The 18909-nt window shown below is 50.1% G+C and overlaps 1 protein-coding gene across 2 annotated transcripts; it reads right to left on the bottom strand.

Moving 5' to 3' along the window:
* Positions 1–8063: 8063 nt before the first annotated feature.
* On the bottom strand, positions 8064–12218 carry LOC100826012 (BTB/POZ domain-containing protein NPY1). 2 transcript variants are annotated; one of them, XM_003564145.4, is made up of 4 exons: positions 11848–12218; positions 10832–10901; positions 9125–10336; positions 8064–9032 (listed from the first exon to the last, which is right to left on the bottom strand). In XM_003564145.4, the coding sequence occupies exons 1-4, from the start codon at positions 11904–11906 to the stop codon at positions 8460–8462; spliced, it is 1914 nt and encodes a 637-aa protein (XP_003564193.1). In that variant the 5' UTR covers positions 11907–12218; the 3' UTR covers positions 8064–8459. The 2 variants fall into 2 exon arrangements, with proteins under 2 accessions (XP_003564193.1, XP_024313005.1); XM_024457237.1 differs by lacking the exon at positions 11848–12218 and adding an exon at positions 10992–11261.
* Positions 12219–18909: the final 6691 nt, after the last annotated feature.

Genomic DNA, 18909 nt, shown 5'->3' with positions numbered 1-18909 from the left:
AAAATAAAGTTGAGAAGACGCGGCATATTTATCGTGTAACGGGGTATGTTGTGTTTGACACTGCATAAACAAATTGGCTTACCACTAATTACATATTGAGCCTATGTGGACACTAAACTACTTTGATGCTTATTACTAGCCCATCGTATATATCCCTCTTATTAAACTTGACTGTGGATCAAATCCGTTTTCTATTAACTCTCAATACAGGGTTTTCTATTAGCCCACTGTGATCTCTAATGGTTCAAATAATTGTTGTGGATCAGTACGATGTTTCCCCTCGAAAACCCTGTATTGAGTTTAAAAATGTGTCTTGGCTAATAGAAAAATCGGAAAGAAATATCCGATCATCCGGTAAGAGTCGTGTTTTTATATATTTGTTTATTTTTAAAATTGATTTCGATTATAATCTAGTTTGCCAAAATTTATTTTTGTATAATTAATAAAAAAATGAGTGTAACACAACGCAATTCAACAATTGAAGGCTTGGCCATGACGTATGTTTGGTACATATCCGATAGTGCTAGATTTGGACGTATCTGTTCCCAAACAAGCACACATGGGAGAAGCGTGTATGCAAATAACTAAGATGAAATTCCTGACGGATTGCGCCCCCAAGAGTCCATAAGAACAAGCCTCTCCCCTATAGCCTTTCACGTCTCCTTACGTTTCATGATTTGGATTCCATACCTGACTAATGTATAGACTCTCTCTTTTTTAAAGAAAAAAGACTAATGTATACACATGCACCCACGCTCCTCTCCTTCATTGTCTCCTTCCGATGAAGGCTACCGATATTCCCTAGCTACTACGTTGCTCACTTCTTCCACGCAACAACTTTGTTTTTCTGGTACATCGGCCATTGATCTTCCCCGCAGTCATATACTCATATTTATACATTGACCATTACCAACGTCGGGAGTGACGAATGCAGCCATCCCTTAAAGTTGTAAATAGGGGTTAACTCACTTTAATTAGTCAATCTTAAGCTAGCAACGTTATATGATCTCCGGCCTTTGCTAGCCATCAGTTAAAAGAAGACGAAGCTCTGCAATCCCAATCTGCATTTCAACTAACTTGCTTGTACACATCCGAAGAACGGAAATTATGCAGCAACAGCAAGAGCCTTCGTTTTCCTTGCCGGGATATATACAAGTCCCGCGGCCGTTCCCAGCTAGTCACCGTGTTGTACGCGGGACCATGAGAACGGCGGATCGGTAACCACGCATACGTACGTACGTTGCAGCGTGACGCGGTCCAGAAACGGCAAAATAACCTTGGACGCAAGTGCATGCCAAGCGCCGTTGCGAAAGCTCCGTGGCTGATGCTCTCAGCCGTTGCAGTTAGCCGTTAACTTGCCATGCTATTTCCATTTATTGGTGTTGTCATGTAGTATGCGGTGGTTGGTGGTAGAGTAGCCGGAAGGGAGAATGTTGGTCGTTCGAGAAGTAGTATAGTCCTGTTCAATTTTTCCTGAAGTAGGAGTACATAGCAGCAGTTCGGAGTCCTGTTCAATTTTTGCTGGTGGTCAAATCAGGGTTTCGGGTCTATAATGAAAGCATGACCTATTGAAAATATTCGCCAATCAACCGGCAAGAAATTGCGCCAAAAGTACCAAAGTTTGCATGTCAGTCAAAAACCACACACCAACGTCTGTTTTTTTTTTGAGCGAAACACATGGCTTTATTGCTTAATAATCAAAGGTACAGAAGTCTCATTCCAAGGCCCAGACAGCCAGAGGAATCTACCATGTGTTAAAAGACAAAGCACTCTTCACTAAGCTATGGGCATCATCATCAGAGGCCCTCCCTTCATGCATGAAAATAACATCCTGAAACTCCCTGCTTCGGACGCCAATCTCTCGCAGAATTGCGCTATAAGACCAGCGGCTGCCTTGACGAATACCTTGGATCACCGCCGCCGCATCTGAAGAAATGTAAAGTTTCTGTGCATGCGGATCCTTGGCCAAAGCGAGAGCTTCACAGCAAGCCAAACCTTCTACAGGGGAGGATCAGTGATGGCATCGAAAATACGAGCGGACGATCCCTGATACCTGCCTTCAGAATCCCTGCAAACGACAGCAGCTCACCCTTCTTCTTGTTCTTAGCGACACCTCCGTCCACATTGAACTTGAGGAAGCCATCCGGAGGTGGAATCCATCGAGGAGCTACTGCCACGGCAAGCCTCGGGCGAGACGAAGCCGGAGCCTGCACCACCTGTAAGTCTGAGAGAAGCTTCGAAACAAAACCATGAATGGTTACAGGACTCTGGAATATACTCTCATGGATCGCCTTGCGCCGTGCTGACCAGATCACCCATAACGTCAAAAGAATTTGAGTGAATTCTGCATGGGATACCGTCTCCAGAAGATGAAATAACCATTCTCGGGCACTGGGGCAAACAGAAGCTCCGACATTCTCCGCAAGTTGCTCGTCGGTGAGAGCCCAAACACTTCGCGCCATTGTGCACTCAATGAGAGAATGGCGCCACGAGTCGGAACTGCATGGCAGATTGAGCACAGCGAAGAGTCCGCCATATGACAGGTGATTAAGAACATCCCTTGTAGGCAGCGACTGCTGGGCAAGGCGCCAAGCGAACACATGGACTTTCGAGGGCACTTTAACTTTCCACATACGCGACCAAGCCTTCTCCGACCGATCGGAGCTCGACGAAGGCCGCTGTTCCAACCAGTCCTCACGGACTCTCTTGGTGGTAACCAGCATTTTGTAGCATGATCGTATGCTAAAGACGCCCGTCTTCTCGAAGTGCCATGCCCAGAAATCACCATGGTTGATGGTGAATACTCCGAATCGCCTCAACATCCATAAGAAGGAAATTGGTGGTGAGCTTCTCAATGTCCCAACTCCCGGACGTGTGATCAATTAATTCAGAAACTTTCTCCGGAGGATCTGCAGCCAAGGACAACACCGGCAGCCTTCTCTCATCGCGAGGGATCCAGTTGTCATGCCAGATACGGGTGGTCACGCCATTGCCAATTCGGTGAACCGTTCCGAGTTTTAACACATCTCTCCCTTCAACAATAGCCCGCCAGATCTGCGATGGGCGAGACCCCAATTCAGCTCGCATTACTGAAGAATCCGGAAAGTAAACTGCCTTCAGGATCCTCGCACTGAGAGTGTCCGGCGCCGTTAGTAGGCTCCAAGCTTGTCGTGCTAACAGAGAGAGATTGAAGAGATCGATATCACGGAAGCCGAGGCCTCCCATGTATTTCGGCATAGTCATCGTATCCCATGAGACCCAATGGGTTTTCCGCTTGCCGTTTTTGCTGCCCCACCAAAAGCATCTGATTAGGGAATTAATTTTATGACAAAGGCCTCTTGGGAGCTTAAAGGAAGACATGGAGTATGTTGGCACAGCCTGGGCAACGGACTTGATCAAGACCTCCTTGCCACCGGCAGAGAGCGTCTCCTCCATCCAACCCTTCACTTTCCCCCAAACCCAATCTTTGAGATACTTGAAAGCGCCATTCTTAGAGTTCCTGACATCCGTTGGCATCCCCAAGTATTTTGCACTCAGAGACTCATTAGGTACTTGGAGTAGCTCCTTGACAGCATGCCGAACATCATTTGGACACCCTTTACTGAAGAAAATTGAGCTTTTCTGCCTATTCACACGCTGGCCAGAGGCTTGACCATATTGTTCAATCACCTGGGAGATAGTGACGGCTCCCTCCACACTAGCTTTTACAAAAAGCAAGCTATCGTCTGCAAATAAGAGATGACTGACCGGGGGTGCATTGGGCCCGACAACAATTCTGAATTCCCCCCGCTCCTTAACAGGCAAGACAAACCTTCAGTTGCTAGCAAAAACAAGTATGGCGAAATTGGATCCCCCTGTCGGATGCCCCTGCTCGGCTGGAACAACCCTGTGCGCTCGCCGTTGAAGAGAACCGAGAAGGTGACCGAGATGACCACCTTCATAATAGACGAGACCCAACGGGGGCAAAAACCGAGTTGTAGCATAGCTCGTAGATAATCCCACTCCACGTGGTTATAGGCTTTCATCATATCCAACTTCAAAGCACAGTATTGCCCTCCACGTGCACGCCTTTTCGTCATGAAGTGCAAACACTCATAAGCTGTAATGATATTATCCGTAATTAGCCGTCCCGGGACAAAAGCTGACTGCTCCTCAGAAATAATTTCCGGCAAGATCTCTTTCAATCTGTTAGCTTGTACCTTGGACACAATTTTTAAGATAACGTTACACAAGCTAATAGGGCGGAATTGTGTAAGAGAAGATGCACCTGCCACTTTGGTATTAAAACAATCAAGGTATGGTTAGCATCCTTGGGAACTTCAGCGCCATTAAGAATATTGAAAACTGCCAATGTTAATTCCTTCCCACACAGATCCGAGTGCCTCTGGAAAAAATGACCCGGGAACCCGTCAGGCCCAGGTGCCTTTGTAGGAAACATTTGAAACAGAGCATGCTTTACTTCCTCCTCCAAGTACGGCCGGTCCAACCTCTCGTTCATCGCCGGCGTGACCTTCCGCGGTATTGTGTGAAGGACCTCATCCATGGCTGCAACACCTTCTGAAGTATAGAGATTGGAATAAAAATCAACAGTATGTTGAGACATAACATGAAAATCCTGCGTGACCGACCCATCCGGCAATTGTAGTTGCTCAATACGATTCTTCTTTCGTCGTCCACTGGCCTTCTGGTGGAAGAAACGTGTGTTTTTGTCCCCCTCCGCCAGCCATTGTACCCAAGACCGCTGCCTCCACATGATCTCCTCCCTATGATTCCATAAAGTAAGAGTTTCCACGATATTGGACTCGGCCGGCGATGGCCCGACACGCCCAGGAAGAGCTCGAAGCCGTCCGAGTTCTGCAAGAACCTCACAAGTCTTTTTCCGCATCTCCCCAAAGACCTCGCCGTTCCATGCATTAAGATCACAAGCCAAAGAAGCAAGTTTTGCATGCAGAGCCGCCATGCTTGTACCCGGCTCCTTCTCCAGCCACTTTTGCTTCAGAAATTCACCAAAATTCTCGTGGGTTTCCCACATCTTTTCATACCTGAAGCTCCGCACAGCCCGTTCCCTACTTCCTTCATTAGGCTCCGCCGTTTTCAAGAGAATAGGACAATGATCTGATTTGACAGCCGTAAGGTGAAACACACCCGCAAAAGGGAACCTCATCCATCAGGACGTTGATGCCAACGCTCGATCCAGGCGCACCCGTGTATAGGAACCACCCCTCACACGTTTTCGAAAGTCCAGACGTTGCCATTGAAACCGAGGTCGCACAAGCCACACACATCAACTGCCTCACGGAATCCCATCATCTGTCCAGAATCACGTTCGCCCACACCAAAGTGCTCTTCCTGGGTGAGCACCTCATTAAAGTCACCAATGCAGGTCCATGGGAGGTCAGACTCACTTCGGAAGAATCGAAGGAGCTCCCATGTTTTGTGTCTCTCCCTAACAGACGCCTCACCATAGATGCAGGTAAGTCGCCAAGGATCCGCATCACCTGCTCGGACTATCATATCAATGTGATACTGAGAATAGTGAATTAGATTCATTGCAATATCATTGTTCCAGTACATGGCTAAGCCCCCACTCTGACCAGAACTACTAACAGCAAAGCTATTCTGAAAACCTAAAGTAAAAGAAAGATTTTGAGCCCTCATACTTCCAACTTGAGTCTCCTGCAAGCAGAGTACAGAGGGGGCAAACGGTCGCACCAAAGTGCGGAGCTCGCGAACTGTCGCGTCGTTGCCAATGTCACGACAGTTCCAGCTTAGGATACTCATTGCACTCGGCGGTCCTCCTCCAGGGAGGCCGCCGATCCATCAGTTTTGAGGGAGACGCACCCTGCCTGCTCTTCTTATTTGCTTTAGGTTTCATGTACTGTGGCGGTGGAGGGGGTACATCCCCATTAGCCGCCGAAGCACCTGTTGTTTCTTCTGTCGTGGTGATGTTCAGATTCAGCGTACCCTCGTCCACGTCCATATCAAGCTTTTTCTTAGCTGAAGCATTGTCAACTTCATTGATAGGCTGATTGTTCTTTGCAGGACGGCTGTATCTTTAAGATCTTCCTCATTGTCTAAATTAGCATCATCTGACGATCTTTTCTTGGCACTCAAACCCCTACCACGTCCACCCTGGTTACGGCCACCTCCCCGTCAGCCAGAGAACGGAGCTCTAGCGACGAAGGACATGCTCGTGGGCGCAACACGACGCTTAGCCAGCATCCACGTGCCGTATTGCTCCGCACTGTCATCATGAATTCCATTGCCACACTCATCCCGGTCGTGGCCAAGGATGCCACAGATCTCACAGAAAAGGCCCATCTTCTCATATTTGACATCAAGCAGATTCCGTTCCTTCCCAATCTTCAGAGGCACAACCCTAATCAGGGGATCACCAACCTCAATGCTAGCCCGGACACGCACATAGTCACCTTCAAAAAGCTTCACTGGATTCAGATCGACGCTTAACACCCGATCGATCCGCCGTGCAAGTTGGTCAACCACCGCCAGAATCCTATAGAGTTCCGGGATCTTATGGATCTACGCCCAAACGGCAGTACGATTCAAAGGAATAGATGCCATATCCGTCTTGCCATCGTAATCTTCCAGCACCACCACCATCCTTCGGAAGAGCCAAGGTCCCTGCTGCGTAACTTTCTTCCAATTGCCAAGGCAAAATAGCTTGAACAGAAACAAATTATCATCAACTTCCCGTGGTTCAAAATCCATAGCCAGCCCCCAGATGGATCTCATTGTATCATAGAAGGGAGTCACGTTGAAAGGTCGAGTGGTGTTAACTCGCGCCAGCACCAGCCACCGCGCTTCTTTCTCCAGCTTCCCAATCTCCTCCTCCCCGATCTGCACATCATCCAATTCTGCGTCATGCAGAACCATCTTGTTCATGGCGCTCACCAGAGCCGCCCCCTCCTTTCCTTTTCCCATCGAGGAAGAAGACGCCATTGCAATAAGACCAGTAGATCGATCTGCCGAAACCCTAGTTTCCGCCTACGACTCGAGTCCAAGGCCGGGTAGACGCGCAAGGCGTCCCCTTTATCAGCCCGAGAACGACCGCAGGCAATCCCCAGGAGAACCGGAGAGAAAGTAAGTAGAATCGACGCCGAAGTCAAGCCGCCGGCGAAGTAGAAACCCTAGTCGCCTAGGTTACATAATTAACAGAATCGCAATTACAATTTCACCCAACGTTTATTAAAAGAAAAAACATAAACAGGAGAATTCAGAGCGAGACCCCGGGGCGGGGCGGGCTGCAGGACGTATAGAAGGCCCACGTTGCCTCTCGTTCTTGTAGGCCCAATATGCCCATGGTTTGGCAAGGCGCTAGAAACGCCCAGAAGGGGAACGGTCCATGTTTGCTTAACCGAGCGACCAGGGTTGCAAAGCGGCCCAAATATATTTGCTTAACGCGCAGAAGTTTGCTTAACCGAGCAACCAGGGTTGCATGGATTTGTGTTTTCAATCTTTCCTTTCTAACTGCGCAGAGGTGGATGTTAGACTTCCATTTGTGATGGAGACGCTGTCGTCTAGAAGATTGGTGTCCTGGCTGCTTTATCGTTCTGGTATAGGCGTTGAAACCTATGCCACGGAATCAGTGGTTCTCACGGCACGTATTTTCGGGTTGTTGGTCTTTTTCCTTGTGGATTCATCGACGGAGAAACAGTTTTACAGCTTGTCTCGCAAAGGGTATTACCCCGGCCATGGTGCGTTCAATAATCTTAGGTTCTCACCGTTTGAGGTGGGCGGCTCATGCGGCTTTTCAAAACCTCTGAGATTAGTTCAGCTTGTGCAAGCATGGTATTCTATAATTTTGTCGACGAATACGTGAAGAAGTATCAAGATGCGAAAGATAGATCAAGAGAAGTTTACTTCGAAGGACTACAATGAAAATTTTAGTTTTGTTGATGTTTTGTACTTTGTCGCTTGAATCGATAAAGCCACGTCGTTCCTAAAAAAAAGAGTTGGATGTTAGACTTCCATTTGTTTGCCCGGACAGCGTAACTGCTGCCAAATTTGTTCTTCGAGAACGAGAACGATGAGAGTCGTGAAGCTTCCAGCCCAAAACAACCATGAAATTTTTTATAAGTACGATTTGGCCTGCACCCTGCTCACGTCACGAGCACGATGATATCCGGTTCGCATACCAAGCAGAACCACCAAAAGGCGGTTACCCAGATCACCGAGCTAACAAAGAGTTAAGAGAAAGACAGCCGATCGTGTCAAGATCAGAGCAGTTATGTTCGGCAAATCAAGGATCAATTTCTGGTTCCTCGTCGCCCCCGCGAGCACGTCGATCAGATCAACAAATGCATCCATCAGAACAGAGCCCTTGAAATCCTGAATCGAAGTTAGCATGCTAGCAGTCGATCCGCCGTCGTCGACCATTCGTCCGGCGACACCGCGACAGTCGTCGTCGACCATTCGTCCTCTGTACAGCCGGGCGGCGCCTACGACACCGAGTAGCGGCGGTTCCTGGACGACGACTTGTTGGGCGGCACGGCGGAGGAGCGCGGGCTCTGCGAGCTCCCGGACGTGTCGGAGCTCTTGCTGACAACCTCGCCGCCGGGCACCATCTTCCCGCCAACCCACAGCCTGTCGAAGATCCGCCGCGACCGCGACGACAGCGACAGCCTGCTGCTCTGGTTCGCGATGCTCGCGCTCCTCGCCAGCCGCCGCCCGTCCCCTCCGCCGCCCACGCCGTCTTCCCCGGCCAGCTTCAGGCTCCCCAGCTGCCTCCTCAGGGCCGCCGGGGTCGGCGGCAGAGTCTCCGGCAGCGTCAGCGCCAGCGCCTGGTTCTTCCAGCCGTCGTCGTCTTCGAGTTCTAGCACGTTACCGGCGCCGGCGGATAGCGGCGGTGGCGCCGCCGCGCGCAGCTGCTCGAAGAAGAGCACCTGCACCACGACGCGCAGCGGGAGGCGGTCGTTCTGCGCGGCGTGGATGCAGGCTTCCTTTGAGAGCTTCTTCACGTCCATCAGGCCCGATATCGTCCTCTTCTCCACCTTGCCCAAATTCGGCCGCACCTGACAACAATCAATTGACGCAAGAATTACAAACAGATCTGATTTTTTCTTGTCAGTCAAACAAACACGAGATGCATCATGGTTTATGTTACCTTGAGGAAGACATCAATGGCGGTGTACAGGCCATCGTGCGACGGCCGGGCAGGCTCAGGCATGGACGTGGCCAAGCTGACGAATGTCGAAACCTGCAGGTTCGGGTCACCGGCGACCTCGGCCAAGTACGCGTCGACGAGCTTGCACAGCTTCAGCAAGGACTCGTCTGCCTCCACTTCATTCTCAAGGTCGCCGCTGAGGAAGAGCCCGTCTTCCCCAACCCCGGCGTTCCGCCGCCGCATGTATCTGCCGACGAGCGCCTCGACGAGCTCGACGTCGTAGATGGTCTGCGCCGGCGGCCTGGCCGGGACCAGGAGGTCGCGGGCCGACGCCTCGTGCAACTGCCGCGCGACCCGGTCCATCAGCTCCTCCCGCAGCGGCTCCCCGGCGCCGACCGCGACGGAGAACTTGAGCAGGTTCAGCAGGAACTGGCACGAGCAGCAGCGCGACGCCGACATTGATCCATCGTCGTCGTCGTCTTCCTTAGGCAGCAGCCAGACGATGGTCTCGAGCACGTTCGTGTACGCCGCCATGGATCCGCCGTCCTCTTCTTCCTCGAGGCAGTTCTCCGGGAGCCACCGCGCGGCGTAGGCCCTGAGAGCTTCTCCTACGACAACGTCCCTGCTCCCCACGGACTTCTTCACCGCCACCATGACGCGCCCGTAAAGCTCCACATCAAGCTCGCACAGGTCCTCCACCCACCAGTCCCTCGGAACCACCCCGCACCGGCGGCGCTCCTCGACAATCTCCTCAGAGGACGCGGCCTTCCGGTTATACGTGTACGACCACACGACGCTCCCGGGGCTGGCCGCGGCCTTGGCGGCAATGGCGTCCGTGCACCGGGCGACCAGCTTCAGCTCCTCGGACCAGGGACGCAGCGCGGCGGTGCTCTGGAGCGCCGTGATGGAGTCCTTCCAGCTCCGGAAGACGCCGGAGGCCAGGAAGACCTCGAGCTTGAAGACGAGGTTGCCCTTGTCCACGTCCTCCGTCATGCCCAGGTACTCCGCCGCGCACCGCGCCGCCACCACGTTGTGCGCGTTCAGGGTCACCACCATGCCGTAGCAGAACTTGGCGCAGATCTCGAACGCCCTCGCGCCGCCCGGGATGCCGTCGAGGTACACCTCGTCGTCCCCGCCGCCGCCGCCGCCGCCGCTCTGGCTCGCCTCAATGATCAGCTTCTGTAGCAGGCTGCTCTTGGAAAGCAGAGGGAACTGGAAATAGATTGCAAAAAATTGATAAAAACTACAGCAGTAACCAATCCTTTTCTACAGCAAAATTTGTAGCCACCAATGTTGATTTAAAGCAAAATTTTGGTAGCCACCAATGTTTTTTCTTTAAGCGAAATTTATTCAGTAAGCGTGATTGATTGAACAGTGAGCATTTGTTGATCTGCTGTAGCATTCTCTCGTCTGCTGATGAACAGACGCAGCAAAATGATGTATATTTAAATTTAAATGGAAAGCTGATCTAAAGAAATTCTTGGAAAGATTCTTAGCGGCAGCATGGATCCAAAGTACAAGTGGCGCCTTGACAAAAAGAGATGTTAACTACAGCTGCATCTCGCGGTGTGCTCGTAGCTGTATATTGGCGGATGCGTTGTTTTCACTCGAGGTTCAGCACACAATGGCTTCGGATACAGCAGGGACAATGAACTGGCTTGAGCTTGGTTGATTGATCAGTGGGTAAAATGCAGATGAATTAATTACCTTGTGCAGGTAGAACCTTGCATCCTGGACATGGACGACGATGTCTGACGGCAGGTCGGATAGCACATATCTGCAGGAAATTGGCTTGTTCAGAGTTACAGCGCTGTTGAACGAGACATGGATGGAATATTACTACGAAAAAACATCTTCATATCCTTACTGTCTACAAAACGCATAAATGTTCTTGTTGGGAGGTCAGGACATACAGATACGCTTCAACCAAAACTAAAAAATAAACTTAGGAGATGTGGAGTCCAAGATCCAGTGGGCATGGCCATGTGGGTCTCTACTCTCTAGCCAGGTAGAAGAACAGAGAGCAAGCAGCATTTGGTCACATTACTACCACTTTACAAGTAAAAAAGGTACACGAAAGAATCCTATGGTTCCTATCTCAACTGCTACGACCATGTTTTGTTTGTACAACCAAAAGGCCAGGGGCGCCAGCTTTTTCGCCATTGCTGGTCAAAAATGCCGCGCAAGGCAAGGCAACACACGTAGGCTCACGAGCACTCGAGCAGTGCAGCCCCACATATTACAAGATCAAGATCAGAGTAATTCTGCTCCTATAATTAACAAAAGGGAAAAAAATCATTCTCTTGTTTTCGGGAAGAAGGATCAAGAACACACAAGCAAGAAATGATTTGTACTAAAAAAAAGGGCATTGCGATTAGAGGAAAATAAACGCTGCATTATTGTTTTGTTTCCACGAAGAAAAGGGATTTGCAACGATGAACAGGGGGACCAAGAGCATGCATCTAATCCAGGGCCTAGAGCGAGAAGCCAAGAACACTTGCTAGCTAGGACATGCAGGCTCGCTAATGCATCAGACGTTATTGACATTGTGTCGCTCCACAGGAGCAAGAGAAGCGATTTCAGAAAGAAAGAAAAAAAGGGAAATGAAGAAAGAAGAAGAGTGACTTTTCTGCTTGATCGCACTGGCCAGTTGGTAAAAAGAGAAGTAGAGATGCAAGGTTTGCAATGGCTAAGGGAGGGAGCTTTGAAGAACTCGGGCTGACCTGGAGTCGCCGTCGGCCTGGAAGGCGTCCGGCTTGGAGCCGAGCTTCATGAACTTCATGGCGAAAGATGAGCTGCTGCTCTCCCTCTCCCTCTGCCTCTATCTCCTTCTCCTTGGCGACAACTTCTCTGCGGCTGCTCAGCTCAGCTCAGCGTGCGTCGCTCGCTCGCTTGCTTTCATCTCACGTCTTCTTGCCCCCCTCTCTGCTGCATTCCCTCCGTGGCTTTTATTTATTCAGGGGACTGTGGGAGACCTGCAGAGGTCGTAGTCCCAAGGAACGCACGCACGCACGCACACGGGGGAGGAAGAACCGAAGAAGAGGGAGCCCTGGAGGGGTTAATTGGTTTGGTGAGGAGAAGGGTGGTGGGAATTAACTCGGCGAGGCCTCTTTACTGCGGTGCGTGCCGCGTTCGGCTAGCCTAGCGGTACAGCGGTGGAGCAGGCAGCAGGAGTGATAACCGTAGGATCTTTTTGGTGGGGTTAAAACTGATTTCTGATTTTTAGCTTATAAGCCACAAAAGCATCGAATCAGGTGTTTTTGGCTTTGACTTTTAACATTTGACTTGATATTGTTAGATGATAGTATAAGCAAAAAATCAAAGTCAAAAGCAACTATTTAGGTATTTTTGTGGCTTATAAGCCAAAAGTCAAAATGCAGTTTTAAGCCCAACCAAACAGAGCCATAGTATGTGTACATATGGATGTAGTTTTTGTACGTGTTGTATTTGTACCTCTGTACCAAATCTTGATATATAATGATACCTGGCCGGCCCTAGATAGCACGAGACTTAACCTACCACATTACGTTTCCTATTATGGTATCAGAGCCAACCTAATTCTCGCTTCCGCCTACCCTACTGCCGCCGCAGCCTAGATCGGCGACCGCCGCCTCGTGCCGTCGTCCGCCGATTGCGCCATGACTAAGTCTGGCATATCGACGAGCCTCTCCAGCTCGTCATCCGCCTCGTCCGCAAGGATAGCCTCTGCTGGCGTCTCGATGAGCTCCAGAAGCACCGCTCGGGCAGTGATGGCGTCGAGGATTCCCGACGCTCCCATCGATCTGACGAACAAGTTCACCATCCGCCTTACATCGGACAACTACCTCTACTGGCGCACTCAAGTCGATCCGATCTTGAGGAGCAACCTGCTCTTCGGCTTTGTCAACGGGTCTCTACCCTGTCCGGCCGCAGAGCTCCAAGTTCCGGCTTCCGGGGGCGTCGCTGCCAGAACTGAGCCCAACCCCAAGCATGTGGCATGGCACCAGCAGGACCAGTCGATCCTCTCGGCCATCGTGTCCTCCCTCAGCGAGGGCGTCCTCGGCATGGTCATGATGATTCCGACGTCGCAGGAGGCGTGGGAGGCCCTGGAGGCCAGCTTCGCGTCGCAGTCGATGGCGCGGGTCATGCAGATCCGTACCCAGGAAGCACGACTACCCCAACGCCACCGCCTTCTTCAACAAGGTCAAGTCCCTGGCGGATGTGCTCTCGTCGATTGGGCAGCCGCTCCGTCCAAAAGAGTTAAACGCCTTGCTACTCGCTGGCCTCGACAGTGACTATGATCCCCTTGCTGATCGTGTCTCTGCTCGGTCGGTGCTCGACCCTATGCCCATATGGGATGTCTACGCGCAGCTCCTCAACACCGAGCAGCGTGTCGAGGCACGTCGCGCCGAGCTCGGCGCTGATATCCACTCCGCCAACTACACCTCGTGCCAAGGCGGTGGACGCGCGCCTACGTACCAGCAGGGCACTTCTGCTCCTGGCGCACGCCCGCAGGGACCTGCCACGCCGCCTCCTCCTGCGCGTCAGCAGGGTCAGGGAGGCGGTGGTCGCAACGCTGGTGGTCAGGGAGGCGGTGGAGCTCGTCCGGTGTGCCAAATCTGCTCCAAGATTGGCCACCCTGCATCCTGCTGCTTCAAGAGGTTCCAGAAAATTTTTCTAGGGACCGGGAACGACGGTCGTAATATGGACCGCCAGCTCGCTGCTCTCAATGATGGTGCTACTGCTGCCTACCACGTCGGCACCTCTACTCCCTCATATCCAGTTGATCCATACTGGTATGCGGACACTGCAGCGACGGACCACTTCTCCAACGACCTCAACAAGCTGAACATCAAGGAGCAATACCATGGCAAGGACACTGTCCAAACTGCAAATGGTACGTGTATGCGCATTACACATATTGGTCAATCCATAATTCCTACACCTACACAACCCCTACATCTTAAAAACATTCATCGCGTGCCATCCATTACTCGCAATCTTCTTTCTGTTAAGAGATTCACACATGATAATAATGTTTTCTTTGAATTTCACCCATGGTATTTCCTTGTTAAGGACCGGGACACCAGGGTGGTTCTGCTTAGAGGGGGATGTCGACGTGGTCTCTATAATCTTGATGTGTCTTCTGTTAAGCAAGCCTTCAGCAGCGTTAAGGTGTCAAGTGATCAGTGGCACTCGCGTCTAGGACATCCAGCCTCTCCAATTGTCCAGCATATTTTACATCGTCATGAGCTTCCCTCTGTGTCAGTTAATAAAGCTGTAACTTTAGTGTGTGATGACTGTCAGCAAGGCAAGAGTCGTCAGTTGCTTTTTTCATTATCTACTCATGTTACTACTGCACCCCTTGAGATTATTTATTCAGATGTTTGGGCCCTGCCCAGACTTCAGTCAGTGGTCATCAGTTTTATGTGAGCTTTGTTGATGGATATAGTCGCTTTACATGGCTTTACCTTTTGAAACATAAATCTGATGTCTTTGCTGTCTTCCTTCAGTTTCAGCAACATGTTGAACGTTTACTTAACAAAAAGATTATACATGTCCAAAGTGACTGCATATCTAAAATTGAATAATTTTTTTGCTGATATTGGTATCTCACATCGTGTCTCATGTCCACATACATACCAACAAAACGGCACAGCTGAGCGCAAACACCGTCATATTGTCGAGACCGGTCTTACTCTCCTAGCTCATGCAAGTGTCCCTTTTCGGTTTTGGAGTGATGCTTTCTCCACGGCTTGCTTTCTCATTAACCGATTACCTAGCCGCGTTATAGACATGCAAACACCTCTCGAGCGTCTCGTAGGTGAAACACCAGATTACACCTTCTTTAAAATCTTCGGTTGTGCGTGTTGGCCACATCTTCGCCCATACAATAACGGTAAGCTTCAATTTCATTCTAAACAGTGTGTATTCCTTGGGTATAGCTCTCTTCACAAAGGCTACAAGTGTCTTCATGTTCCTACCAATCGCGTCTATATCTCCCGAGATGTTGTGTTCGATGAGACGGTGTTTCCCTTTTCTCACACCGCGGTACCCTCCACCACACCATCCTCTCATGATTCACCCCTACACCCCGACCAATTTGTTGATGTTGCATATACTCCTTTGCTTTTGGCTAATCATGGTGCAGGTTCAGGACACGGAGCAGGTCTTGAATTACTTGACGAGGAGTCACCAACTACTCCTCACGTCGATCGTGGTGCGACAGTCGACGACGACGTCAATCTGCATGAGGCGCATGCAAAGCCGGGCCTCTTCCGCGGCGCTGGCAGCTTGCCTGGGCCGGCCTCGTCCCCGGCGCATGGCTCGGCGGACCACTCGCCTGGCTCCGCCTCGTCGACCAGCGCGACGGATACCAATCCGTCGCCGTATCCTGCACCATCTACATCGCCCCCTATCGCTGGGTCGCCGTCACCAGCACAGCCTCGCGTGACCACACGTTTGCAGCGTGGCATTCGACAGCCGAGAGTTGGGACTGATGGTACCATTGCTTGGAATACAACCAAGTCGTCTGATCCTACCCTGCTGATTACCGAGCCACCTGATTTTCGTGCAGCCATCTTGTCTCCCCACTGGCGCACTGCTATGGAAGCTGAGTACACAGCTTTTCAGAAAAATCAGACGTGGCGACTGGTTCCGCCTCGTTCAGGAGTGAACATCATTGATTGCAGATGGGTGTTTAAAATCAAGAGGCGAGCTGACGGGTCCATTGACAGATATAAGGCTCGTCTCGTTGCAAAAGGATTCAAGCAGCGATATGGACTTGACTACGAGGACACTTTTAGTCCTGTTGTTAAGCCTACTACTATTCGTCTATTACTGTCGATGGCTCTTTCTCATGGATGGCATCTTCGTCAGCTTGATATTCAGAATGCATTCTTACATGGGGTTCTTGAGGAAGAGGTCTTTATGCGACAGCCGCGTGGCTTTGAGGATCCTAGTCACCCCAGACATTTGTGTCAGCTTGAAAAGGCTCTCTACGGGCTAAAACAGGCCCCTCGTGCATGGCATGCCAGACTCAGTTCTGTATTCTCTGGTCTTGGTTTCACACCTTCTACAGCTCATACATCTCTGTTTATCTTGCGACGACCTGAAGTCACACTTTACCTGCTTGTTTATGTTGATGACATTATTGTGGGAGCTCGTCGTCTGCAGCGACTGACCGCCTGATTCAGCAGCTTGGCTCTTCGTTTGCTCTCAAGGATCTTGGTCCACTCCATTACTTCCTTGGTATTGAGGTACATACTCCCTATCGTGGTGGCCTCCTTTTGAGTCATCGCAAGTATGCCTCTGAGTTGTTGACTAAAGCTGGACTTCAGAAGTGTGCTCCTGTAACTACTCCTATGGTGGCTTCTGAGATACTTTCAGCTAGTGATGGCACTCCCCTTTCTGCTGAGGATTCTACTCGCTATCGCAGTATTGTTGGTGGTCTACAGTACCTCACCATGACACGCCCAGATTTGTCATTTGCAGTCAACAAAGTGTGTCAGTTTCTACATGCTCCTCGGTGTTCTCATTGGCCGGCGGTCAAGCGCATCCTACGCTATGTGCAGGGTACTCTGTCACATGGACTACTGCTGCGCCCCTTCTCTACCGCGCCGCTCTTATTAGCTTTCTTTGTGCTGACTGGGCGGGTAATCCTGATGACTGCCGATCAACGTGGGGATTTGCTATCTTTTATGGAGGAAAGCTAGTGTCATGGAGTGCCAGAAAACAGGCTATTGTGTTTCGTTCCAGTACAGAGTCTGAATACAAGGCACTTGCTAATGCTACAGCTGAGTTGATTTGGGTACAAGCCCTCCTTGGTGAGCTTGGAGTGATCCAGAAGAATCCACCGATACTATGGTGTGATAATATTGGAACTACATATCTTTCTTCCAACCCGGTGTTTCATGCTCGTACTAAACATATTGAGATTGATTTTCACTTTGTTCGTGAACGGGTTGCTCAGAAGTTTCTTGACATCAGATTCATCTCCTCCAAGGATCAGTTAGCTGATATCTTCACCAAGCCATTGCCACTACCATTATTTTCTTCATGTAGGCGCATGATGTTGAGATTGAGGGAGGACGATAAACATAATATGTGTATATATAGATGTTGTATTTGTACCCTGCATGAACTCTTGATACCCCTGCATGAACTCTTGATATATAATGATAACTGGCCGGCCCCAGACGGCACGAGCCTTACCCTGCCACACTACGTTTCCTATCAAGTAGCACGCCTGGTCGCCTGGTCTTTTCTTTGCTCCCTAGAGTCTTGATTTCGTTACTACTACACGTACTAGCATGCATCACGAGGGATTCAGGCAGGGGATCGAGCCACCCGAGTTCCATTCCATCCACAGGGGGAATTACCGTTACTGCTGAGTGTCTGCTGACGCACCGGCCGGCAACAGCTCGTTCGCAGCAGTGGAGGGCGAGGAGGGTGAGGTTGTTTGCGAGCGCGCACCCGGAGACCGACCGGATCGACGTACGAGGACCGTGGGGGTAGGTTTCGGTCTCTTCGCGGCTTGAATAAGCGCCGGATCGACCTCCGTTCCGTCTGCCCATGCATGCATGCCACACGCGGAGGAACAACCGTGGGGAATCTTCTTATACAACGGGCCGAGGTATCTCGTTTTGTCCATTTTATACTGACATGAACCACATGAACCACAATTAGATTGAATGGTTTGTTCGGGAGTACTCTGTTTATTTTTACTTTGAGCAGACGAGTAAGATTATGCACATCTTCCAATGCAAAAATATGTCGACGGCCACTTCTCAATAACAAAACCGAAATAATAATTCAAGATAGAATATTGTCCAACACTTTTTCAATGCAAAAAATATTTGGATGAAGGATGGTACTTACCACTTCTCCACCCTCTAGATGCCGTTGGATCTCTTTCCAATGTTGTACGGTGTGGTGTTTGCAGCTCCACTCCGAACTTGTTGTACTGTATACATGTCGATCTAGAATATTTTCGCGAAATTGTCTTGGTGGAATATTGCTGGTGTTCTACGGTATGTGTTTGCGGGCCCTCTCCGAACTTGTTGTACTGTATGTGGCTATTTGGATTGTTTTCGCAAAATTGTCTCGGTACAAATTGTCGTTGCGTTTTCAGAATGAGTTTGTAACATCTTGGTGCAACTACTAAATCATGATGTGCGCAAAAATACAGGATTTATTTCCATAAAGATCATATTTATGTCACGTGTTGCAACCTATGACGTTGTTGTTGGTTTGACGAGTTTTGTTAGTTTTTTTTTCCGAAAAGGAGGGCGTTTCCCCGCCCTCTGCATCAATCGATGCACACAGCCTTTGTATTATTGAAGTCGCAAATCGCGTTTGGATCTCAGCATTACAACATAGTAAGACAACAAACTAGAAAAAAAAAACATACTTCTCTTAGCCTGTTGTTTTGGTGTCATCTCAAAACTCATCTAGAGACATCATAGATCATCTGCCTTTCGAGTCACATGCCGACCTATCTTCATCGTCTTTCTTCATAACAATAGTAATGATGGAACAGACAACGCCATCATACCTCGCCGTCTCATCACCAGAAGCATCCCCAACAAAGGCTCCACCTCCAAATATGAGGACCTTCATATGACCAACAACTTGAAACTGAGCAAAGGCGGCGACACCACCATCTCAATATGATACCACCCCTGCCACAGCTCCCTTCACCTCTTCCGATGAAGCCGCCGAACCGGCCCCAACCACGACCACCACCGTGACTATGAAAGAACCATCCACGACCAGTGCCGCGTTCCTTGTTGGGTGTCAGCCAC

This window comes from Brachypodium distachyon, chromosome 1 (genome assembly GCF_000005505.3).
Source record: "Brachypodium distachyon strain Bd21 chromosome 1, Brachypodium_distachyon_v3.0, whole genome shotgun sequence".
Classification (NCBI taxonomy): domain Eukaryota; kingdom Viridiplantae; phylum Streptophyta; class Magnoliopsida; order Poales; family Poaceae; genus Brachypodium; species Brachypodium distachyon.
The sequence above is the reverse complement of the archived record's forward strand: the minus strand, read 5'-3'. Positions and strand labels throughout refer to the sequence as shown.